This window comes from Bos javanicus, chromosome 25 (genome assembly GCF_032452875.1).
Source record: "Bos javanicus breed banteng chromosome 25, ARS-OSU_banteng_1.0, whole genome shotgun sequence".
NCBI classification, from domain to species: domain Eukaryota; kingdom Metazoa; phylum Chordata; class Mammalia; order Artiodactyla; family Bovidae; genus Bos; species Bos javanicus.
This window is the reverse complement of record NC_083892.1, coordinates 1,775,845-1,799,694: the sequence shown is the minus strand read 5'-3', so window position 1 is coordinate 1,799,694 and position 23,850 is coordinate 1,775,845. Positions and strand designations below refer to the sequence as shown.

Genomic DNA, 23,850 nt, shown 5'->3' with positions numbered 1-23,850 from the left:
CGGAGCCACCAAGCCCCATGCTGGTCTGTCCTGTCCTTTCCCCTGATATTTGATCCATCTCCAAGCTACACTGTTTCCTTCCCCCACAAGAGGGCCTTGAATCTGTTCCCTTCTCTTCCTTGCGGCACCTACCATTTCACACGCCCGTCTAGAGTGGGAGCGCACCTTCTTCTCCCCCCACTAACAGTCACGAAACGTTGACTGCCTGCCAGGCGCAGCTCGGAGAGGGGAGAGACACAGAGGTAAACAAACCCGCAAGCCCTGGCCCGCTCAGCGCCAGGTTTTACTCCGACAGCCTCCTGCCTGGTCCTGGGCCTCTAACCCTCAGCTTCCTGCCTTTGCCAGAAGGCCCTGACAGTGCAGGATGAAGCCTTGGCGCCGTATGTTGCACAGGTTCTCTGTTCCTCCAAACGCTAAACTCCACCTTCCTAGTCCCGGTTTCTTCCAAGAAGCCTTCGCACCATTTGTTCCTTCTGCCGAGCATGAAGGTAGGCCTCAGCGGCCTCAGGCCTTGTTCTACTGCAGGCCTCAGCGGCAGGGTCAGCTCCTCGGAGGCGCGTTCCCTTCTGCACCCTGTCTTCCACCCTGCCTTCTGCAGCCCGCTCGTTCCGGCTACACTACCCCCTGCCTTGTCCTCCCGGTACAATTCCGCTGGCACAGAATCTGCGCATACAGGGTCACCCCTCACGCCATGAGCGGTAATTGCACGAACCCATCCCCGCAACTGCCCTGCTCGCGAAGCCGCCTCCGCCCTACGAGTGCCCACGGCAAGCCGCCAGAGCGTGCAGCGCCTGCGCACTCTTCCTCCAACCCCGCCGCCGGGCCGCCCGGGACCCTCCACGAAGCAGCGGGGTCCGGAGCCCAGCGACCCGGGACGCCGCCAGGCCCGCAGCACGGCCGGTGCGCACGCTCACGGAGAGGGGCGGGCCCGCGGCCGCCTTAACCCTCTCCGCGCCAGCCAGCGAACTGCCCGCACGAACCAGCCCTCCCAGCCGCAGAGAGCTGCCGGCTTGATGGCCCCACGAGGCGTGCAGCCCGCCCGGGGCAGCCCTGGCCGACCCTCCGGAGTAAGCGCCCCGACGCGTCTCTTCCCAAACAGGCCTTGGCCCTTTAACATTCTCGCTCGCGCCCATTGGCCGAGGGGCTCGACGTCATCGCTGCGCGCCGGACGACCGCGCCTTCCCGCTCCCTAATCCTGACGCCAGAGCTGCGCCGCCCTCTGAGGCTGAGAAGAGCGGGAGGAGGTCGCGGCGGCGGGAAGATGTAAGTAGCGGGAATCCAACCCCATCCGAGCTTGGGGGCCCGCCCGCCAGGTTCGGCGGGGCGCATCGTGGAGCCGGCCCGCTCCCTGGCCACGCGGTGGTGACGGCGGGGCCTGTGGCCTCGCTCCTGGTTTGAGAAGAAAGAGTGTGGCCCGGGGCGGGCTGAGTGGGAGGCGCCGAAGCTGCGGCCCGGAAGTGGTCGGGGCCGCGGCGGGCGGAAGGGCGCCCTCGTTTCCTCGGCTCTGCAGTGGGATCAGTGAGGCCCGCGGGATTCGGAGCGGCCGGGAACTCGGCCTCCGCCGTCCGGGCCCTCTCACCGGGCTGGAGACCCAGGCCCGCAACGCCGGGCCCTGCCCTGGAAGCGCCCGCGGCCCGGCTCCTGGACTGGGGAGTTGTGAGTGAACGCGGACGCGGGGCGCCGAGGTCGCGTGCGGGGCCGGGGCCGGTGGGTACGAGATGCTTTTTGGGGTGCCCTGGGTGACCGACTGACCCTCCCTTTGAAGCCATTAATTTCAAACATCGACTCCACGAACGTCTGCGGGGTTCCTGTGTGCCGTTCCCAGTGCTAGCCCTTGGGGATACGGCCCCTAATGTCTTGGAGCCCAGTTTGACGGGTAACCCCAAAAGAGAGGATACGGAAAGGTTAAATTGACGGAGCAGAGGCGTGGCCTTTTCCAGTCTCTCATAAATTGTACCTGAAATTTACTTTTAAATAGAGAAGGTGCTCCGAAGATGTGAGCTGAAATGCCATGTACTCGAGATATAACTAATTGTTCTCTCCTATTTTTGGCTGTTGGACGCGCACCTTTCCAGAGGATGGGGGAGGTAACCACGGTCCTGTGACCTGAACTTGTGTAAATAGAATCAACCTTTGCTTTCTAGCTCTCTGGCCACACCCAGAAAAGCCTTCCCTTACTCTGTGATCTTGAGTTTTAAGAATAAACGGTGGTGCTTGTTTTCACAAACTACCAAGAGCACATCTTTAGGACTGGGGTGGGGCCCTGGAATATGTATTCTAGGTCAGCTGTGTAATAAGGTAGCCTCTGACCACACGTAGCTACTGAGTACTTGAAATGTACCTAGTTCAAATTGATGTGTTTAAAAAGCTTAGCATGGGGAAGCATGGATATTTTATTAATCATTTTGTATGCTGATTGGTGAAAAGACTGTTCGGGGTGTAGTGTGTCAGATAAATACATTACTCACAGTTAACTTTATCTGTTAACTAATGCTTTTTTGCAACGTGGCTCCAAGAAAATTTTAGAGTACTCTTGTAGCTGGCTCTCTCTCTATTGGACAGTGCTACTCTCGGTGATCATAATGGGGGCAGTCCAGGGACCCCTGCTGATCATTCAGAGGTTGTGTGACTTCAGAGCCAAGAGTTTGCCTCAGAGAAAAGCCTCCAAAGCCTTTCTCCTAATATTAGCTAACATCTGTTGAGCCTTAACTAGATCCTCAAGACTCTTTTATCCGTTAATTTGGTTTATATTGTTGACAGCTATGAAGTGTAGGAACTGTCTGTCTCTCCTTAATGCTGATGAGAAATTGAGGCTCAGAATGATTAAGGGATTGATAGAAAGACACAACAAAGCCTTGAATCAGACCCCCAAGCAGGGGGACTTCAGACTCTTAAGCACTGAATTATATTCAGTGATTGTCCAAGCAAGCATGCTAACCGTTACAATGTGGCTGAGTGTTACAGACAGGTTACTGAGTGTCTGTAGTGCCTTTTTTTTTTTTTTTTTTTTTTTAAATTTTGGCTTCTTTTTTTGTATATGCCCTCTCATTTTAAGACATAATGTCTAAAAAGACTTTATAGCCCTGGAAAAGAACAGCACAGGTAATACTCTCTTTTGCACTCTCATTTGTTTGTCCACAGCTGGGCACTCTTTCTTGAGTCAGAATGTTTATCCAGCATTTTGGCAGCACTGCGCACATGAAAACAGGATCCCGATTGGTGGGCTGTGTCCAGGTTACTTACAGGAAGGTGAGATAGGAGTAGTTGAGGCTAACATTCTGAGATCTTTGCTTCCACAACTCAAATTGCGCAAAACCTCACTGGAAATACTTAAAGCCAACAGCCCCAGGAAACAGAGCACATAATGAATTAATAGTTTGTTCTTGAGTAGTATTTACTGATGACCTTTTACTGAGTACGTGCTGCAGCCCTGGAACTTAGCTAAACCCTTACATGTGGTGAATGCATCCATTTCCAAAAATGTGAGCACACAGAAAAGCTGAAAAAATTGAGTGCACCAAATAGTCAGAGAACCACCACCTAGATTCTACAGGTTACATTTCTGTTATGTTTTGTCTCACTTTACTACTTTTTAAATGTTCATGGGGGATGTTTCATTTGTTATTAAATGTTTTGATACTGGTACCAGTCACTTGAAATGGTTTTTGCTTCCAGTCATAATATCTATCCAATGTATCCTGCAAAGATTCCAGCAGTGAAGCGAGGTCGAATCCTGTCACTTAGGGTTTTCTCTGCTCTGCCTGCAAATGTGCTCCTGTAGTGTCTCTAAAGGACTGTAGAGGGCTCACCGTAAAACTGGTGAGAAATGGGCGTTGTACTACCTATCAAAGAACAGGACCCCACCACCCACACCATTGCTTAAGAAAAAGACAAGCTGAGCAGGTTCTTCACCTGCCTCCTGTGGGGGCAGGATCCCCTGAGGAAATGGACCCGGCCCAGGTGTTCCTGGCTTGGTAGATGCACACTGCTGACTGTGTTCCTTGTTGCCTGCTCCTAATGCTCAGCTTTTGACTGCAAAGTAGATTTGTTGCCTTGCCAATTTACTCTGTGAATCCTTTTATCTTGTTATTAGGCTGCACTTTGGCGTAAATTGCAATCGATTAGGGATCGTTTCTCAGACTCAAGTTAGACGTGAGAGTTCAGATAAGTGAGGCCGCCATTGCTGCTTTGAACACCTCAGAAGGGGAGAATGGATTTATCAGGAGTGAAAAAGAAGAGCTTGCTAGGAGTCAAAGAAAATAATAAAAAGTCCAGCACTAGGTAATCCTTCTGTCAGATTTTTCTAGTGCTACTTTGGGGGTGCTCGTTGCTAGGGACCCTCAGAAAGGGGGACATTGGAAATATCTTGAATTTTACAGTGAAAGTGTCCTAAGCCACAAACCATTTTGCTCTGTGGTGGTCTGGGGTTTCTGTAGCCCTTTGCATCCCCTTTTGGGTTGTGCTGTGGTTTCAGGGTTCAGCCCAAGGGGCATGTCATCTCACACTCTCCCTCACTGTCCAGGGCGCCTTCTCCCACCAAACGCAAAGACCGCTCTGATGAGAAGTCCAAGGACCGCTCTAAAGATAAAGGGGCCACTAAGGAGTCGAGCGAGAAGGATCGAGGCAGGGATAAGACTCGGAAGAGGCGCAGCGCTTCCAGCGGGAGCAGCAGCACCAGGTGGGGCTGGCAGGTCAGGGCCTTACTTCCAAGGCCATGGCCCTCTTCTTTCCCAAAGAGCCTGCAGAGTGTTCTTTCTTTTTATTGATAAACAAAGCACTCAGATTACTAATTTATGGCAGACTGGTCTGGGCTTTGCTCTGGTCATACAGAGGACGGTGTTGGTATGGGTTTTTTTTTCTTTTTTGGAGGCATTAGGAATGCAATGTCTTGAGTTACGCTTTTCTCTCGAGTGCTTTTGATTTGGAGTTGTGGTTGGATCATCCTAGCCTGGCTCTTTCCTTTTCCTTCTGTTGAAAACCAGCCTGTGTCAGTCGGTAGCTGCCTTCCAAGCTGAGCCGGGGGCTCTGACTTGCCAGACTGCTCCTTTTCCTCCCAGTAGGCAAGGCTTCTGTGTAGGTAGGAAGCAGTCCTGTCACTGCACGGTGCATACGCTGTTTCTGTCCCTGCGAGGGCTTTGTTAGGATGGGGCTGGAGGGTGTCGGTGGGCGCTGGGGAAAGCCTTGAGGCTTGAGAACACGAGCCCAGTGGTTCCTCTTGACTTGTCTGCGGTGAGGCAGCACTGCTCCCGCTGGTGACCCCTTCCTCTCGCCCCTCAGGTCCCGGTCCAGCTCTACCTCCAGCTCAGGCTCCAGCACCAGCACGGGCTCCAGCAGCGGCTCCAGCTCGTCTTCGGCTTCAAGCCGCTCGGGAAGTTCCAGCACGTCTCGCAGCTCCAGCTCCAGCAGCTCCTCGGGCTCCCCGAGCCCTTCTCGGCGCAGACACGACAACAGGCGGCGTTCCCGCTCCAAGTGAGCCCCCTTCCAGCCCCTCTTCTCCACGGGGGACTGGTCAGTTCAGGGGATTGCCTCCAAAACTCATGAGTTATCTGGGACCTAAATTTACAGACTGGGGCTGTAAGGTTACCATTAGTTATTACCAAAGTAGACCAAAAAAGGAGTTTCACTGTCTTAATAGGATTCTGTATTTTTCAATTAGGTCCAAACCACCCAAAAGAGATGAAAAGGAAAGGAAAAGGCGGAGCCCTTCCCCTAAACCCACCAAAGTACACATTGGGCGGCTCACCAGGAATGTGACCAAGGTGAGGAATCCTGCTTCTATTCAGTGGACATTGGGGTGATTCTTGCAGATGTTTAAAATGGAAAATGAGAAGCCCGCCTCTGCCAGAAGGTAAACGTAGAATGCAGGATTTCTGAGGGCTGAGTTGGTGGCATGTGACCAAGTAGAGCACTGGTTACTTCTTTTAACGGAATATATTTTGTGTGTGCTTAGGGTGCTGAGGGTGTGGTCATTGTGTGGCAAGTTCTCTGACTTCTACACAAGTGATGGGAGGGTGAGCCCAAGTGACCCTTCTTCCTCCCTAGGATCACATCATGGAGATATTCTCCACCTATGGGAAAATTAAAATGATTGACATGCCTGTAGAAAGGATGCACCCCCATTTGTCTAAAGGCTACGCCTATGTGGAGTTTGAGAATCCAGACGAGGCTGAGAAGGCGCTGAAGCACATGGACGGAGGTAAGTCCAGCCCTGCTCTGACCTGTCCCAGACCAGCTGTCCACCATACCTGGTGTGATGAGAACTGATTTCCAGTCTGGCTGCATGTGAGAATTTCCTTGGAGCTCTGTCAAGATTCCAGTTCTTACTCAGTGGGTGTGTGTTTACCAAAAACATGTTTTACAGAGCCTTATTCTTGAAAAAGTATTCACCAAATATGAATATATTAACATTTTAATAATATTTCAATCTGTTAAAACTTAAGGATCAAATGAAGTTTTTTTTTTCTTCACAAAGTATTTGACTACAATGAAACATTTTTATATGGGAATGTTTTCTTTAATCTTGAGTTACTTTCTGTATTGCTAAAACTTAGCATTTTTAAGATAACTTTCTAAATCCACAAATTTTACCTCTTTCCTAAAATGCATCTTAACTGTTGATGACGTTTACAGCCACTTTGTATTGGCTTTGACAACCTTTGAAGGACTGTGAACATCTGTCAGTCGTTTTGCAACTCGAATAGGCAGCATTTTAAGGAATGTGGGTTTCCCTGGGCCCTTGCTGCTTCTGTCCTTCAGGCAGCTGAGCTGAGCCAGGACTGCCCGAGCCCCACATGGGCTGCCAGGCCGAGTAGGGAGAAGAGTCTGAACCCCTGAGAACCTTGGTATCCTTGGAGGCCCTTACATGTTTGAAAGATAATTGCCCTTGAACCCTGGTAGAGTTTGTATAGTACAAAATTTTCCTTGGTACTTCTAAGTCTTTCCATCTCCTTAAATCCCCCTGGAGTGTTTTTAGGAGTTCAGCATAAACTGGGAGCCGTCACTCTGCAGGCATCAGCTCTTAACTTTGTGAGTCATGCCTTTGTTTTAGAGACTGTCAGTCTTGTGTTTGATGGAGTCTGAGCACTTGCTAAAAATTTAGGAGGCTTAGACACATTCAGGATGTGTGTGATGATAAATATTCCACCTTGTCTTAAGATTCTGGTAGGACTTTTTCTCTGTCTTCTTGTATTGTGCTGAATGGAACCACTCAGTCTCCAGAAAAAAATGGAAGGGCTTGGTTTTTACTGGCAGGTAGCTAGAGGATAAGAGAAGGCAATGGAACCCCACTCCAGTACTCTCGCCTGGAAAATCCCATGGACGGAGGAGCCTGGTGGGCTGCTGTCTGTGGGATCGCACAGAGTCGGACACGACTGAAGCAATTTAGCAGCAGCAGCTAGAGGATGACTTTTCTCCTTTTTTTCTCTTTGTTTTTTTTTTTCTTTGTTGTTACACAGTCAGTACCCATGTAATACCTAACCAGGAATAGCTTTTGGCCTGGGCTTCCCTGGTGGCTCAGACAGTACAGCATCTGTCTGCAATGCAGGAGACCCGGGTTCGATCCCTGGCTTGGGAAGATCCCCTGGAGAAGGAAATGGCAGCCCACTCCAGTATTCTTGCCTGGAAAATCCCATGGACGGTGGAGCCTGGTAGGCTACCGTCTGTGGGGTTGCAGAGTCGGATGTGAGTGAGCGACTTCACTTTCACTTTCATGGGCCAGGGCCACCTTAGTGGCCTCTCAAGTATGTTCCGAACATAGGTGCACATCTTGGATTTGTACTGACGTGAGTCAGTACCTCAGAAGTTCTCTTGAAAGCAGAAGCTGAGAAGGTAGAAGAGCCTGCCACCCACCCTTTGGGAACACACTAGCTGTGCTTGGTCCCCTGGGATTGTTGGGTCTCTGCCTCAGTTTCCTTCATTCTTTCTCTCCCTGAGACCCTGCAGGTTCATCATGCCCCATTCTGAGCGGCCCCCCCATGCAGTTGTGCGGTTTCATTCACTTGTGTGGCTTAGTACTGGCTGTACACAGACTCCCCCCACCCGCCAGGCACTTTTTGCATACTTTCTTTAGACAGACTTGAAGTCTCCTGAATATCCTGTCCTTTGTTCCCTACCCCAGAAATAGTTCCTTCTTTGTCTAATACAACCCTTCCCCCTTCCCCTCCACCCCCAAATCACACCTCATCCAGACACCTGGTGCCGATCATCCTTCACCTGACCCATTAGCAGGCTCCCGGGATTGTCCCTCCCCGTCATCCCTTGAGTACTTATATTTCACCCCATCTCTGTCCTGCTGAAGCCCGCTCCTCGCTCCTGTCTTCTGCTCTGTTCCCCTTGCTTGCAAGGAGGACGTCCAGGTGCAGCACCAGCTTCCAGCTCAGGGTGGGGGCACAGCCCTCCCCTCGCTTAGCAGGCTCCTCCCTGTTCTCTAGGTGCCGACCTGAACGGGCTTCCCCAGAAGGCTATCCAGCACACCAAGATGGAGTCCTGGGTTAGGGTTCTGCCCCCAGTGGGTCTCCTGAGGAAACCTCCAGTGATAGCGATTATCAGCTTTTTCGCTGTGACCAGAGTGGGTTGTCCTTGTTCCCCCAGGCTCCTTTCTTTCTTGCCCACCAGGGTAGGTGCTTGTTAGATAGGTATTTTGTGACTTTACCCTTTTTTCAATAGGACAAATCGATGGCCAGGAGATCACTGCCACCGCTGTGCTGGCCCCCTGGCCCCGGCCACCCCCCCGGAGATTCAGCCCTCCCAGGAGGATGCTGCCACCTCTTCCTATGTGGCGCAGGTCACCCCCACGGATGAGGAGAAGGTGGGTCGCTCTGGGGTTTCATAGGGGACTGATTAGGACCAGTTTCCCTTTATTGACAAAGTGAGGGGGCAGTGACTTCGGGGCCTTGTCCAGCCCTGCCTGCCCCCTGATGGGGGTGGGAAGCAGCATGGGCACAGGAGGCCTTGGAGGTCCTCGAGTTCCTTCCAGCCCGGGAAGGAAGAGCTGCTCGACTGAGGGATCCGCAGAGGCGCGGCCTCTCCCCACCCTCTGTGAGAAGACCCGAAGGGTCAGAGGAGTAGGGAACAGCCTTGGCAGAGGCCGGGGTTGAGCCGTCCCTCCTCTGCTAGCGCTGGCCAGCTGCACCTCACGGCCCTCCGAGATAGAACCCTTAGTCTCCGGAACGTTTCCGTCTGCCCCAGGCCTTCTGTCGGCACCACCCAGAGGGATCTAGCTGTGTGACTGGCAAGTTAGAGCCATGCCGCTCTGTGTGAAGGCGGCTGCACCCCTGTGGTCATGGGCGTGGGTTTCCGGTCTGACACTGTGTCCTCCTCTCCTCACAGGTCGCGCTCCCCACGCCGTCGCTCGCCCGCGCGCCGTCGGTCCCGTTCGCCTGGGCGCCGCCGCCACCGCAGCCGCTCCAGCTCCAACTCCTCCCGATAGGCAGGGCCCGGAGCTCCGCTCCTGCGACTCCCTCCCACCGCTCTAGTTGGTTTCCAGAGGGGTCACAGGGAAGAAATCCCTCCCTCGGGGCAGGCTTCAGGGTGGGGGCAGCGTCTCCCTAGCGGCGGGGTTCCAGCGGCAGGAGTGTTGTGGGTCTGGGGTCGTGCTTGTAAAGATGCTCTCCAGTTTTCTAGCTAGAGCAATTCCACGTTTCTAGTTCCTGAGAGTCAGTTTAGTGGCAGAGCCAGCAGGGGTGAGCAGGGGACTCCAGGTGGGGGGATAGCCCCAGCCGGGGAGCCCATTTTCCCATTCCACAGGTGACCTGGGGCCGGCCTCGGGGTCCCACAGGAAAGGCATGCTTTTAGGCAACTGCTATTCCTGTTAGCCTGGCCCAGCCTGAGTCCTCTTCTAACCTCTAGGGTCAAATACCACCCCCACCCCCATCATCTGCCCAGAATGGTTCTTTACACACGTAGCCGTGTGCAAGGACACACACACAGACCCCTCTTTCTGAAATTGTTGAGAGCCAGCTCTGCCAGGTCATCACAGAACCCCACCCCCACCCCAACTCCACTGTGTTGGTATTCTTGGTGGTCTTGCTGGTTACCTTGGCAACATGTACATTGCTTTTTCAGCTTTTATTGTACAGTCAGTACTATAAATTTTGAGTTTTGTAACTTTGTAGCATTTTAGATGATGTTGTGTTTGTACTTTGTTGTGTAGATTAAAAGAACTGTGTTGAATAAACCTAGGATTAGAGTGCAATGTCTGCCGGGTTCACTGCCTCCTTCCTGCCCCTTGCCCCCCAAGGCCGCATCAGTCGTGAGGGAATTAAACACAATTGCCTAAAATAAATGTTTGGTTTCATTTCCAAAGTCATAGCTGCAAAACACGTTAACCAGGAAAACTTTGAAAGTGTTTTATCTTAGTTCCCTGGCCAGGATCCTACCTCCTGCCTTGGGAGCACAGTCTTAACCACTGGACCACCAGGGGAGTTAGCAACTGTGTGTTCCAGGAGCCTTGAATTCTGCCCGACCAAAAAGATGGATCTCATTCACTGCTGTGTTCGATGGCCATGGAAAAATTTCCCCACCTCAAAAACGAGTTTGTTATAATCCCTTGCCCCTTACTGTGCCAGCGTTTTCAAACCGAATGCCAGCACAGTGTGTGTTCAGCAGGATTGAGGGCAAAGGGAAGCGGTCGCCTCGCCCTCCCCCAGGAGGAGCCCCGGTGAAATGAGCTGCATCTTGAGAAGGTGAAAGTTGAGTTCTCTGTCACCGGGCTGTTCTGCCCCAGGCTAAGCTAGCAGCTGCAAGTCCGGTCGCCAGCAGGAAGTGGCGCTCCAGTGCCCACGCTCTGCGGGGTGGCAGGAGCCAGGTCCCCGCAGGCCCTGGCCGCCGCTGAGCGCAAACCCCTGGCTCCGTGACTTACGTGCAGTCCAATCTGCCCAGACGTCCTGTTCCCCGGAGCCCGAGGCTCCGCCCTGGAGGAGCGGCCCGGGCCCCGGGGGCGGGGCGGACTGCAAGATCACACCCCGGCGCCGCGACCTGCCCATTCTCGGCCAAGATGGCGCTGGCGTCGGGAGTGCGCTTTGCCGAACGCGCCCTGCTCCGTCCGTGTGCGTGACCGGCGCGGGGCGCGGGGCCGCGGGGGAGTGGGGGCTCCGGGCGCGCGGGATAAACAATCTCTCGCCTACCTCCGCAGGGGCGCTGCTCCGGGGCACGACACTTGGGCGCACGGAGCCGGCGGCCGGCGGCGGCGGGGATGGCGCGCGGCGCTTCGGAAGCCAGCGGGTGCTGGTGGAGCCGGACGCGGCCTCAGGTAAGCGCCCCCGAGCGCCCGGCATCCCCGCGGTGGGGAACGGGGCGCAGCCGGCAGCAGAGCGGGCTCCGCGGGGCCCCCGGCTCCGGACCCAGACCTAGAATCCGGACCGAGATAAAACCTGATTTTGAAGTATGTTTCTGTTGAGTTCAAAGCTAAGGGTCATCACCAGTCGAGTTGTTTCACCACGACCGCTACCGCCACCACAAGCCCCCCGCCCCAGTTCATTATGAAGATAAACATGTTTCTGTTTTTAAAGTTTGGGGTATGTGCTATTAACTTGGGAAGCGAAAATAATTGGAAGCATCTTGGAATAACATTTTTAACTTTTTGTTAATACTCCCAGGTGGCACAGAACCCAGCAGATATTTTTTAATTACAGCCAGGATCCACAAGTAAAATCACTCCTACCCACCCCCATCAGAACACCTCTTAAAAGTCTCCAAGGTGGGTAAAAAAAGAGGTAGAAAGAGCACTTTTGAAAGAAAAAGCTGTGCTTTCTCCACCAGAGAGCCCTTCAGAGCTAGGTCCTGAGCGGGCCTGGGGGCAGAGACAGATAGATTTTAAGACAAGCTGTCTAGTGGCCTCCCACCTCCGAGCCTCCTAAATAAATATTGCCGGCTTATCCTGGTAGGAGGTTGAGTTTGACTGAAAGCCAGGCATGGTTCTCATTGCCAGACCCAGGTGGCCTTCAGGCATCTTGAGACTTGGAGGAATTAATGGAGTAAAAGTGCTTTATAAAATGTTTTCATTTAAGTGCCAAAGTGCTATCATGTTGATGTATGGCAGAAACCAACACAATATTGTAAAGCAATTATCCCCCCATTAAAAATAATATTTTCTTAAAAAGTTGATTTTGGATTCTGTTCAACATTCAAGAAACATTTATTTTGTACCCACCCCATGCCAGGGGTGTGATTATTTAACTGGTGATATCGAAGTCCATCTGTTCCCCTTTGGCCTCTACCTTTCCCCCAAGCTCTTAGATACTGTCTCACTAAACAGCAAAGATCCAGAGTCAGCTTCAGAAACTTACCTACGAACCACGTTTGGGGAGCTCACTTCTGAAAATTCGGATTGATTCTTCTGCGTAGGATGACATTTCTGAAGCCCCTAGGGTCTGCCCTTGGGCCAGGCGCTGGGTACAGACAGCCTCAGCCGGGCCAGCAGCCGCGCTGTCCACAGGGGCAGGCCCTTCACTCCCGCTTTTCCTGCTGTTGGCAGAATGTATGTTTAAATGGAGAGTTTTAAGAACATCTGGCCCCTGATATTCTTACCCTTGATCCTTAAACAAGTGTGAACCAGAAGCGCCCACTGGAGTTCCTCCTCACACATCTAGTTCTTAGAGTTGCTCACTTACAATAAGGCCGTCTGCTCCCATGAGGATGTCAGACTTGGTATCTGGGAGAAAATTGGACTGATATCATCGTGAGCTCTTCATTTGTTTTGAACATTGATTTATTTGGAGTGGAGGCCTTGTTTGTGAGGGGAAAAAAAACGTGTCATGTAGGTTGTCTAAAAGTAAAATGCATTTAACCCCCCCAAAAAAGATCAACAAAAATGTGTATGTGAGTGCTCCCAGCAGCATGACTCTCAATAGCCAAAAGGTGGAACTAACTCAAGTGTCCACTGGCCGGTGAATGGATAAGCAGAACCTGCTGTACACAGGTCATGGAAAGTTATTTGACCTTGAGAAGGAATGAACCACTGACACCTGCTACTTCGTGGATGAACCTTGAAAACATTCAGTGAAAGCAGACAGACACAAAAGGTCACATATTTTCTATGATTCCGCTTCCATAAAATGTCCACAGTTGGCAAGTCCATAGGAACAAGAAGGAGATCAGTGATCAGTGATCCCTGGGTCAGGAAGATCCGTGGAGGAGGGCATGGCAACCCATTCCAGAATTCTTGCCTGGAGAACTCTATGGACAAAGGAGCCTGGTGGACTTTGGTCCGTAGGGTCTCAAAGAGTCCGACTTGCCTGAAGTGACTTAGTACACACACAGGGGCTGGGATGGGAGGAATGGTAACTGCCAATGTGTACAGGGTTCCCTTTATTATAAGATACGTGAATCTCACCTCAATTTAAAAACCCAACAGCTGTGTGTCTTCCCATGGCCTTCGCATAGGTGACTGGGGGCACCCATCTTGTGCTGGCAACAAGCTTTGTCCTCTTTGTTTTCAAACTAGGGGTAGCCGTGATGAAGTTGAGGAATCCCCCCGTAAATGCCCTCAGCCTGGAGCTGCTGACGGAGCTGGTCATCAGCCTGGAGAAGCTGGAGAATGACAAGACCTTCCGTGGCGTCATCCTGACTTCCGTGAGTGCTCCTTAGCTTCCCCCAAGGCCCCGAGCTCAGAAAGCCTCCACACACATCACAGGCTGGAGAAAACCCAGGCAGCCCAAGTGCGGGTGCGATTGCAGGCCTTCAGGGGTCATAGTCCTGGGTGTGACTCGAGGGAGCTGGGCTGGGGGCAGCCGGTTCGCCCGCAGGCGGCTGATGCCTCTGTCCCTGACCGCCTCCCAGGCCCACGCAGTTGTGGGGCCAAGCCCTGGGGCAGGCCTCGGTGCTCCATACCCGGGCCTGGATGTAGGTGAGAGCGGGTTCCTTTGGGCAGGGGTGACCTTGAAACCACGCGACTTCACGAAGTCTGGACCCTGTGCGGACTTGGTTTTCAGCAGCTTCCTGGCGCCCAGGCTGGCCCCCGAGACTGTGCTTGTTCCAAGAGCAATGCTCCCCATCCCTCTCCAGGCAGGTCCTAGAGCCGAGGTCTCAGAGGGCAGGCTTTATCCTTCTGAATTCTCCTTGGACCACAAAGTCTTAGTTGCAGGTTTACAACAGTAGGCAGACAACACCGCACCAGACAAAATGCAGCATAAATCATATGACTGACAAGGGCTATGAGAAAGTGAAAACCTCCTGGCAGAAGACTTTATGCCTTGCGGGATCGAAGAGAACAAGCTGGAGAACCAGTTTTCATTTCCTTGCCCAATTGAATGGCAAGGATTAGTAGATAATTATCTGTGGAAGTCAAATGGCTTGTTGACAGATTTTCTTGGTGTTGGTTTCTTTTTTTTTTTTTTTAATTTTATTCTATTTTTTAACTTTACAATATTGTATTGGTTTTGCCATATATCGAAATGAATCCACAGGTATACATATGTTCCCCATCCTGAACTCTCCTCCCTCCTCCCTCCCCATAGCATTCCTCCGGGTCTTGGTGTTGGTTTCTACCTGGAAGGAGGTGTTAACTTCCTATGTGACAAAAAGTATTGGCAGTTGCACAAACCACTCCTTTTCTGCTTAACATTCAGAAAACTAAGATCATGGCATCCGGTCCCATCACTCATGGCAAATAGATGGGGAAAAAATGGTAACAGTGAGAAACTTTATTTTGGGGGACTCCAAAATCACTGCAGATGGTGACTGCAGCCATGAAATTAAAAGACACTTGCTCCTTGGAAGAAAAGCTATGACCAACCTAGACAGCATATTAAAAAGCAGAGACATCACTTTGACAACAAAAGTCCATCTAGTCCTTATCAGGTATAATCTTGGCCAGGGAATCTAGCCTCATTTAGAGTTTTGCTTCTATGAGATGTAAAATCTCAGCCCCAAGTCCTCTTTCTAAAAAAGTACGATAAAAGTCTCCTTTCTCTCCAGATAGCTGCATGGGCATGTAAAACAAGGAAGGCATATTTTGAGTTTGTACATATGTTTATAATTCTTCCCTCACAGTTTTTTTCCATCCCCCCAACTTATATAAAGGCCAAGGAGTGTTAGAGTACAGTTTAAGTTTTTCCCTTTTCAGCCCATCTGCTTTTTTAGATTTCCAGTTTTTAAGGATACGGTCCCGAGGTGTTTCTTTTGGCTTAGAAGAGGATCCTCCCATGTTGAGAAACCTTCGGCCGAGAGCACTCCTAGAAATGAAATCTCGGGTCCCAGAGGCATTTCACCAGGAGGCTTTTGTCAGGAGGGGCTCGAGGGTCCTCCAAATGCCCTTCTCACCTTCTGGAGTGAGAGTCCTCTGCTCTCCCGTCGATTCCTAGCCAGCCATCTCTGGTCCCTCGCGTGAGGGGTTCCCTGGAGGAGCCCTCCCAGCCAGTGCCAGTGTGCCGCCAGGGCTCTCCGGAGGGGGATCTGCTGTCTCTGATGCTCACGTCTTATGATGTAACAGTGTCCCTGATGTGGGGGTGATGTGAGATTGTGCATCTGAAAAGGAAGAAGAACCAGAGATCAAATTGCCAACATCCACTGGATCATGGAAAAAGCAAGAGAGTTCCAGAAAAACATCTATTTCTGCTTTATTGACTATGCCAAAGCCTTTGACTGTGTGCATCACAATAAACTGTGGAAAATTCTGAAAGAGATGGGTATACCAGACCACCTGACCTGCCTCTTGAGAAACCTATATGCAGGTCAGGAAGCAACAGTTAGAACTGGACATGGAACAACAGACCAGTTCCAAATAGGAAAAGGAGTACATCAAGGCTGTATATTGTCACCCTGCTTATTTAACTTATATGCAGAGTACATCATGAGAAACGCTGGACTGGAAGAAGCACAAGCTGGAATCAAGATTGCTGGGAGAAATATCAATAACCTCAGATATGCAGATGACACCACCCTTATGGCAGAAAGTGAAGAGGAACTAAAAAGCCTCTTGATGAAAGTGAAAGTGGAGAGTGAAAAAGTTGGCTTAAAGCTCAACATTCAGAAAACGAAGATCATGGCATCTCGTCCCATCGCTTCATGGGAAATAGATGGGGAAACAGTGGAAAGTGTCAGACTTTATTTTTGGGGGCTCCAAAATCACTGCCGATGGTGACTACAGCCATGAAATTAAAAGACGCTTACTCCTTGGAAGGAAAGTTATGACCAACCTAGATAGCATATTCAAAAGCAGAGAAATTACTTTGCCAACAAAGGTCCATCTAGTCAAGGCTATGGTTTTTCCAGTGGTCATGCATGGATGTGAGAGTTGGACTGTGAAGAAAGCTGAACGCCGAAGAATTGATGCTTTTGAACTGTGGTGTTGGAGAAGACTCTTGAGAGTCCCTTGGACTGCAAGGAGATCCAACCAATCCACTCTGAAGGAGATCAGTCCTGGGTGTTCATTGGAAGGACTGATGCTAAAGCTGAAAGTCCAGTTCTTTGGCCACCTCAAGTGAAGAGTTGACTCACTGGAAAAGATTCAGATGCTGGGAGGGATTGGGGGCAGGAGGAGAACGGGATGACAGAGGATGAGATTGCTGGATGGCATCACTGACTCGATGGACATGAGTCTGAGTGAACTCCGGGAGTTGGTGATGGACGGGGAGGCCTGGCGTGCTGCAGTTTATGGGGTCGCCAAGAGTCGGACACGACTGAGCGACTAAACTGAACTGAAAGCCTAGGAAGTGGGCTGCTTGGAAGTGGCCAGCCCAGTAGGTAGTCACAGTGTCTGGGCTGCTGGGGCCTGGAGGGAAGGAGATCCTGGAGGAACTGGAACTGGGCGCAGTGGGAAATGTCACGGGGCCAGGACCTGAGAGCCTCGAGCTGGGAGTGTTCCCACGGGGTTTTTGGACGTAGAGTAAGAGGAGAGACTGGACAGCGGAAGCACCCCAAGCCCCCTCCCCATCTGTTTGGTGATCGCGATAAAACTGGGGACAGCCTGATGGTCCCGTCTGAGATAGGCAACAGTGAGTTTGGACAGTGTTTCCCATGGAATTTAACACAGCCAATGAACCCAGTTAGCTTTGGATCTCTCTGGGGACGTCAGTTTCGAAGTTAGCTGGACGTCAAAAGAACTATAATTTCAATTTGATATTTGGAAAGTCCACCCAAAATCTCACAATGTTTTAGAATAGATAGATAGAATCGTAGGTTGATAGAATCGAGGTCACTGTGAAACAATTATTTCTTGATCTAAGGTGGAAAACAAAAAGATTGCAAAGGTCATTACAGATCACATAAAGGCACAGAAACTCACACAACCTGATGTCAAAAGCGGCATTCCACGAAAATTTGTTCTCTTATGAGAGACAGAAACCAAATCACGCCTTGCATCAGCCTGCTCTGAATAAAACCCACTTACCCAGTTAAATTGATTTCAACCTTGGAAAGTCCTGACCACATAAAAACTCTCTTCTCCGTGTTTCTCTTCAGCAGACCTTCTGCAACTTTCATTAGCCATACTTTGTCCCTTGCCCTTTCCATTGAGAAATAACTAGCTTTAGGACAGAATCATTCTTTTTCCTTTAACAAACAAAACGTATTTATGCTCCTCATACACCCTTATGAAAACACACACCCAGCTTTCCTTAAGCTGCCATGAAGGGCCTTCTGCACTGGCATTCTGTAGGTTGGCAGAGGCCATCTCAAAGTAGCACCAAACAGCTTCTTTTCTCTTTGACAAGAAGACAGAAGTAGGTCAGCTTACACCTGTTTAGCCATCCGTGTTCTGATTGTTTCATCTTATTTGAAATGGTCCTTGAACCCAGTGAATTCCTTTCATTTTACTTCGTTTTAGTTTTTAAGGTACCAACATTGGGAGGGACTGCTTGAGATGGATGTTTTCAACACAAAACTATTCCTCTAGAGTTTTACCAAAAAGCTCTAATCCCATTTACGCTTACTTAAAAATTTAATCATGTTGGGTTGCTTCCCTGGTGACAAATTTTACAACAGGAACAGTATGCACTTCCTTTCAGTAACCCTAGGTACAGTGAAAGTATTGTACTTAACGTGTGTGACGCTAAAGTACAGGTCTGTGTTACTTAAACCCACAGGCCTAAGCCAGCACTAATACCAGAAGTTAATTAAATATTGACTATTTTCCCAGATCACAGGAGCCCAAAATGTATTCTGATGAGCCTCTTCTATGCTTCTGAGAATATATAAGGGCTCAATTGCCTTTAAGCTAATTGAAGACAGCCCATTTACAAGTTAATTTTTACATAAAGACAGAGCCAGAGGCCTCGTAGTTTTCCCGCTTGAATTTAAAATGCCCTCCCCCGACGCTTTTTCCCTTCATTCTGAGGGACACAGATGAATCAGGTAGTTCCTGAGCGCGCAGTCAGCGCAGTTCCATTGCAGAGGCAGAGAAGGGAGAAACGAAAGCTCCTTTCTTTTCTGTTCTTTAAAATCCCACCAAGTAACCCAGGGTTGGAGTCTTAAGCAGTGTTCAAGACATACAGTACAAGGGCTGCCTTTGTATTTCAAGGCCTAAGTCCTCCACCGCGCCCACATAAGCAGGGCAGCTGGACAGACAGAACGACGTAAGATGAAGATACCAATGACAAAAGCTCGTGGATACGGCAAGTTTTCCAGATAAAAAAGGATGGGAGTGCAGGTGTGAGGATCAAGGGAGAGGTAAAACGGGAGGGGCAGAAAAGACTGAAAAAGAGAAAGAACAGGAAAAATCAGTGGGCCTTCCAGGCACTACCCCACATGCGGACTGAACCTCTCACTGTGACTCTCCTGGCAGGGATGGCCCACGAGGCCAGGGTCTGCACGGGTGAGGCTGGCCTCTCTCGCCTCTGCTGGCCACAGGTCAAGGTGCACCATGGGCGGCGAGAGGTCTCACCAGCCGAGAGGAGTGAGGCTGTGGCTGCCCGGTGTGCACTCTCGAAAGGAGAGGACAGAGAGGAGAAGCAGAGAAATGGCAGGAGCGGGGAAAGGACGAGGAGGCGGGGACAGTGTTGCCTAGATGAGGGACCTGAGCCCCCGGGGTCAGGAAGGCAGGCTTCAGGTGGCCACTTGCTGCCCACTGGGAAGCTGCGTTCAGGGTCCCAGAGGTGCCCAGAGCCCCTCCGCAGAAGGGGATGAGCCACACACTGGGGGCCATAAATCTGGTACCGACCAGGGTTCTTGGCCTTGCTCATCCAATAGAAATTGACTAGAGGCCCGACAAGAAATTCAGGCAAGGCTTTACTGGGGCCCCTGCTACAGCGGGGTCGGGGGAGGGAGCGAGAACAGACAGCAGTTTCCCTTGCTCGCTCGCTCCTGACCTCGACCCCCTGCAAAAGAATCACTGAGCTCAGAAGTCGCAGAAACAGGCCAGCCCCCATGCCTTCTGTCTGGCAGAAGTCGCCCCGGCTGGCATCGATGCAGCTGCTTTGCTCGCATCCAGAATAGAATTCTTTGCCTTTGCTTTCCTCCAGTGCCAGGACTGTGGGCCGCACCGTCGGCCCGTCCACTTCGGTGCTGAGAAAGTGTGTTGAATTTGGGGGATGGTGGGGAGGAGGAGCCAGGGGCTTGCGGTGGGAGGAGGTTAAGAAGGAAGGCTGGAAAGCTGGACGGCCGTCCTGCCACATCGTTGGAGCAGGGCGGCTCACCACCCCCAAGATTCCGGCCGGTGAGACAGTAGGACACCCATACCGATGGCCCAGCTTCCCATCCCCAGGGGTGCTTTTTAGAGGCGAGAGTGGTACGCGTTCCACACAAGGCCAGCCTGCAGGTGCTGTGTACACACGGGCACCGTGTGTGTGAGAAGCTCAGGGCGCGTTTACGCCTGCCCTGCGTTTGGCTTCAGTCACTTTGTATGAGGATGTAGGGGATGTTGAGTGTGACCGCCCCTCCTCACGGACACTGGGGGGCGGGGGTGGCTGTCATCTGCAGCGGCGACCGCGATCAGCAACCTCACAGCAGCCTCGGATGCCGGACATGCTCCAGCGAGGGCTTGCGGGAAACCCAGGCACAGGTTCCCCGTGTGACAGCCGGGGGTCCCCTCCTGCCCCGGCCTGCATTCTTCTCTGAGTGCCCAGAACCTGGTGTCCACACTGGGAGCACTGGTCCCCTTCTGTCTTGGTCTGCACCCCCACCCCAGCCTTCGGTCTCATGAGTGATGGCCTATGGCGGAGGGGAGGGGTGTCTTCTTGACCGCTTGCCGCTCCCTCCTCCTCTGCGGGTCTGTGGTTTGCTGGCCCTTTGGGGTTAGCCAAGAACACGTGTCCTCTCTGATGTCAGGAGCCTCCCCGGCCTCTTGACTCCTTTGCCTGGGCCATGTGCACAGGTACACAGGGCCCGCATTTTATGTCCCTGGGGAGCGCCTGGCCCTGCTGCCTGCCCATCCCGTTTGAAGCTGGAAGGGGAAGAATATGGCAGGATGCAGAGGGGACAGGCCAGGGGGTCCCAGCTGAGTTCCAGGAGCCCCCAGCTCAGGGGGCTTGGGGGAGGCATCCTGCTGGTGAGCGTGACTTCAGCTCCTCTGGCCCTCGAGTGCCTGTGCACCCCCGGGGTGGACTCTGACGGTGCCCCCGCCCCCCCAGGACTGCCCCAGGGTCTTCTGCGCCGGCCTGGACCTGACGGAGATATGTGGGAGAAACCCGGCCCACTGCGCTGAGTACTGGAAGGCCATGCAGGAGCTGTGGCTGCGGACGTACCTGTCCAGCCTGGTGCTGGTTGCCGCCATCAACGTGCGTGTTCCTCCTGGGGGCCACCTGGGTTGCTGACTGTGGGCCAGCCCTTGGGGTAGGTGAACGTGGCCCTCCGTTAGAAAGCCCTCAGGGAGGAAGGGGACAGTCAGGGAGGTCTGCAGAGGTCGTCAGCTTGCCGTTACAGACTAGGTGAGAAGAGGGGGCCACATGCTGGGGGTGAGTGTGGGGACGGGAGCCAGGGCCCATGGTCACCTCTGGGGAGCATCGCTTTGGCCTAACCTAAGGCAAGGGTGGGGCAGAGGCCAGGGGCCTGAGCCGGCTGGAGAGGAGGAGGGCCAGGCTTGGGAAGACTTGTGGGGCTGGGCGGCCGGCCACCTCCATGTGGACAGTGGGTGCGAGAGGTGAGGACAGTGGTGGCCCCAGGCCATCTGGAGCAGGAGTGAGGTGACAGCCTAGGCTCCTTGCGTGTTGGCGTCTGAGGGACCAGACAAGAGCAGAGAGGAGAAGCCACTCGCAGCCCCGACATGAGCCTGAGGGAAGAGGGGTGTGCGGGCTGATGGGCGAGCAAGTCCCACTGCGCACACCCCCAGATGGGGTTGGTGCAGCACGGGGAGGGGGCTGGAGGCACCCGGGTGCATGCGCGAGGCCAGCTCTCCGGAGCCCAGCGGTCTGGCTTTCCTTGCAGGGAGCCTGCCCCGCGGGGGGCTGTATCATCGCCCTCTCCTGTGACTGCCGGGTCCTGGCTGACAACCCCAAGTACCGCATAGGGTTGAACGAGACCCTGCTGGGCATCATCGCCCCCTTCTGGTAAGGCCGGGGGCCAGGCCCACCGCCCCCACCCCCTGGCCAGGAGCCCCAAGCCCCAACTCCGAGTTGGTGTCTGTTTCCAGGCTCAAAGACACATACGTGAACACCATCGGGCACCACGCCTCGGAGCAGGCCCTGCAGCTGGGGTCGCTCTTCCCCCCGGCAGAGGCCCTCCAGGTGGGCCTGGTGGACCAGGTGGTGCCAGAGGACCAGGTGCAGAGCACGGCGCTCTCGGAGATGGCCCGGTGGCTGGCTGTTCCAGGTGAGGGGTGGGTGGGGATGCCAGTGGGCCGGCAGAGCCCCCTCCCCTCTCAGCCTGAGGCTCCTCGTAAGACCAGGAGTTCTCAAGCCATACACAGATGAGCCGCTCACAGTAGCAGACTGACTTCATGTCCTGAGGCTGGTGTAACAAGTGACAAGACGGAGAATTGAGGGGTGAGGGCGCTTAGGTGCTTAAAACAAGGGAAATGCGTTCTCGCACAGTCTGGAGGCCAGAGTCTAAAATCAGGGTGTGAGCAGGGCCTTGCTCCCTTCAGAGGCCCTGGGGAGGCACCTTCCTGCCTCTTTCATCTTCAGGGGCTCCAGAGACTCCTGGGCTGAGGCTGCATCACTCCAGCCCCTGTCTGTGTCTTCACACACCTTCTCTACATGTTTCTATATCTCAGACCTCCCGTTCCTTCTAAGGACACCCGTCCCTGGATTTAGGCAATGGTTATTGGGGTTTAGTCACTAAGTCGTGCCCAACTCTCTGCAACTCCACAGACCATAGCCCACCCAGCTCCTCTGTCCACGGGATTTCCCAGTCAAGAATACTGGAGTGGGTTGCCATTTCCTTCTCTAGGGGATCTTCCTAGGTCTCCTAGGGATCAAACCTGGATCTCCTACATGGCAGGCGGTGTCCTGCATTGTGGGCAGATTCTTTACCAACTGAGCCACCAGGGAAGCCCTCCCTGGATTTAGGGCCCATCCTAAATCCAAGATGATCTCATCTTAGTTACCTCTGCAAAAATCTTTTTCCTAATCAGGCTACTTAAACATACCTTTCCGGGGTCCACTATTCAACCTACTACACAGACAACTGGAAACAGCTCTTAGGTTCTACATCTGGCAATAGGAGTGCTTATGTCAACGACAGTAGAAACCAGGGGTCAGCAGACTGTCTGTAAAGGGCCAGGGAGATGTCCGGCTTTGCTGGTCACACGGTCACTGCCATAACCACAGCACCGGAGTGAGGGCTGCGGGTGTGTGAACTAGGAAGTATATCTAGTGTTACTGGAGCAACAAGCCACTGAATTCTGAATTTCAGGTGATTTTTACATGTCACAAAATACTAGCCTTTAAAATGTTTTTCCCACCGTATGTAAAAATGCAACCACCATTCTTAGCTCTTAAGCTGTGGGGGACCAGGTTTGCTGATGCCCAAATACTGCACAGCCAGCCATTAAAGACGTGGTAAAGAATAGTTAGCGACATAGACGATATTCCTGATGATATAGCTGAGGGAAAATAACGGGCTGACAAGGCAGTTTTCACAGTATCATCCTGTGCGTTTTTAAAAGCAGTCGGCAGACAGCAGGGGACGGGTGGTTTTCCTTTTCTTCCCTTTGCTCACTTGAGTTTTCCGCCGGAGTTTCGGCTGGAACCGTCTGGGGCAGCTCAGCAATACCGCTCCCCGGCGCAGAGCCCGGGTCCTCACAGGTGGGCCCCATCTTCTTCAGATCACGCGCGCCAGCTGACCAAGAACATGATGCGAAAGGCCACCGCCGACCGCCTGCTGAGGCAGCGCGACGCCGACACCCAGAACTTTGTCAGCTTCGTCTGCAGAGACTCCATCCAGAAGTCGCTGCAGGCGTACTTGGAGAAGCTCCGACAGAGGAAAGGCTGAGGGCAGCGCTGCCCGCCAGGGTTTTGGCCAAACCCATCCTTGTGGGCACCGTGGCTCTAGAGGACTCAAGTCCGGTCTTTGCCCATTTAAAATTACTTCGAGCTCTTTGTTTTGCCCATCTCCCTAGAAGGCCCTGATCCTCACAGCCATAGTCCCAAGACCTGCTGCCACTCCCAAGTGCCCTTTGTGCCTGGTGGGTGGGCAGGGGCACAGCTGGCAAGCAGTGTCTTGACTTGGGATAAGAAACTGGAAGGTGGGCCCCTCCTGGACCTTGGCAACGTCACCATTGAGCATGTGTGCTGTCTTTTCCCAGAGCAGAATAAAGCCCTCGAGTTTCTCGTTCCTGGCTGGTGGGATGCCTGATTGCTAGAGGCATAAGGCCAGGGAGTTGGTGGGTTCTGATGAGCCCCACAAGAGAAGGGAATGGGAAAAGACCTTGGGCCACCGTGTTTGGATGGAAAACCTGCACAAATTTCCGAGAAACTGGGTAACTTGGAGAGAAAGGAGGGAGGCACTTTACATTGCAAGTGTCCTAAATGTTATTTCAGA

At 52.6% G+C, this 23,850-nt stretch overlaps 2 protein-coding genes across 6 annotated transcripts; both read left to right on the top strand.

Annotated features, from left to right (window-relative positions):
* Positions 1-1,132: 1,132 nt before the first annotated feature.
* RNPS1 (RNA binding protein with serine rich domain 1) lies at positions 1,133-10,196 on the top strand. 4 transcript variants are annotated; one of them, XM_061400860.1, is made up of 8 exons: positions 1,157-1,263; positions 4,094-4,281; positions 4,523-4,678; positions 5,278-5,469; positions 5,657-5,759; positions 6,043-6,196; positions 8,665-8,806; positions 9,328-10,196. In XM_061400860.1, exons 2-8 carry the CDS (start codon positions 4,211-4,213, stop codon positions 9,425-9,427), a joined length of 918 nt encoding a protein of 305 aa, XP_061256844.1. In that variant the 5' UTR covers positions 1,157-1,263; positions 4,094-4,210; the 3' UTR covers positions 9,428-10,196. The 4 variants fall into 4 exon arrangements, with proteins under 4 accessions (XP_061256847.1, XP_061256844.1, XP_061256846.1 ...); XM_061400862.1 differs by lacking the exon at positions 1,157-1,263 and adding an exon at positions 1,303-1,656; XM_061400861.1 differs by lacking the exon at positions 1,157-1,263 and adding an exon at positions 3,142-3,249.
* Positions 10,197-10,938: 742 nt separating this feature from the next.
* ECI1 (enoyl-CoA delta isomerase 1) lies at positions 10,939-23,644 on the top strand. Of its 2 annotated transcripts, XM_061400864.1 has the most exons (7): positions 10,939-11,045; positions 11,132-11,248; positions 13,442-13,569; positions 20,502-20,648; positions 21,295-21,416; positions 21,500-21,678; positions 23,135-23,644. In XM_061400864.1, the coding sequence occupies exons 1-7, from the start codon at positions 10,994-10,996 to the stop codon at positions 23,299-23,301; spliced, it is 912 nt and encodes a 303-aa protein (XP_061256848.1). In that variant the 5' UTR covers positions 10,939-10,993; the 3' UTR covers positions 23,302-23,644. The 2 variants fall into 2 exon arrangements, with proteins under 2 accessions (XP_061256848.1, XP_061256849.1); XM_061400865.1 differs by lacking the exons at positions 10,939-11,045; positions 11,132-11,248 and adding an exon at positions 11,521-11,695.
* The last annotated feature ends 206 nt before the right edge of the window (positions 23,645-23,850 follow it).

Coding starts and splice junctions, on each gene's coding strand:
- RNPS1 (XM_061400860.1), top strand. CDS start 4,211: ATGGATTTATCAGGAGTGAAAAAGAAGAGCTTGCTAGGAGTCAAAGAA. Junction 5,470..5,656: donor AGGCGGCGTTCCCGCTCCAA/GTGAGCCCCCTT, acceptor TTTTTCAATTAG/GTCCAAACCACCCAAAAGAG. Junction 8,807..9,327: donor CCCCCACGGATGAGGAGAAG/GTGGGTCGCTCT, acceptor CTCTCCTCACAG/GTCGCGCTCCCCACGCCGTC.
- ECI1 (XM_061400864.1), top strand. CDS start 10,994: ATGGCGCTGGCGTCGGGAGTGCGCTTTGCCGAACGCGCCCTGCTCCGT. Junction 20,649..21,294: donor TGCTGGTTGCCGCCATCAAC/GTGCGTGTTCCT, acceptor CTTTCCTTGCAG/GGAGCCTGCCCCGCGGGGGG. Junction 21,679..23,134: donor CCGGTGGCTGGCTGTTCCAG/GTGAGGGGTGGG, acceptor CATCTTCTTCAG/ATCACGCGCGCCAGCTGACC.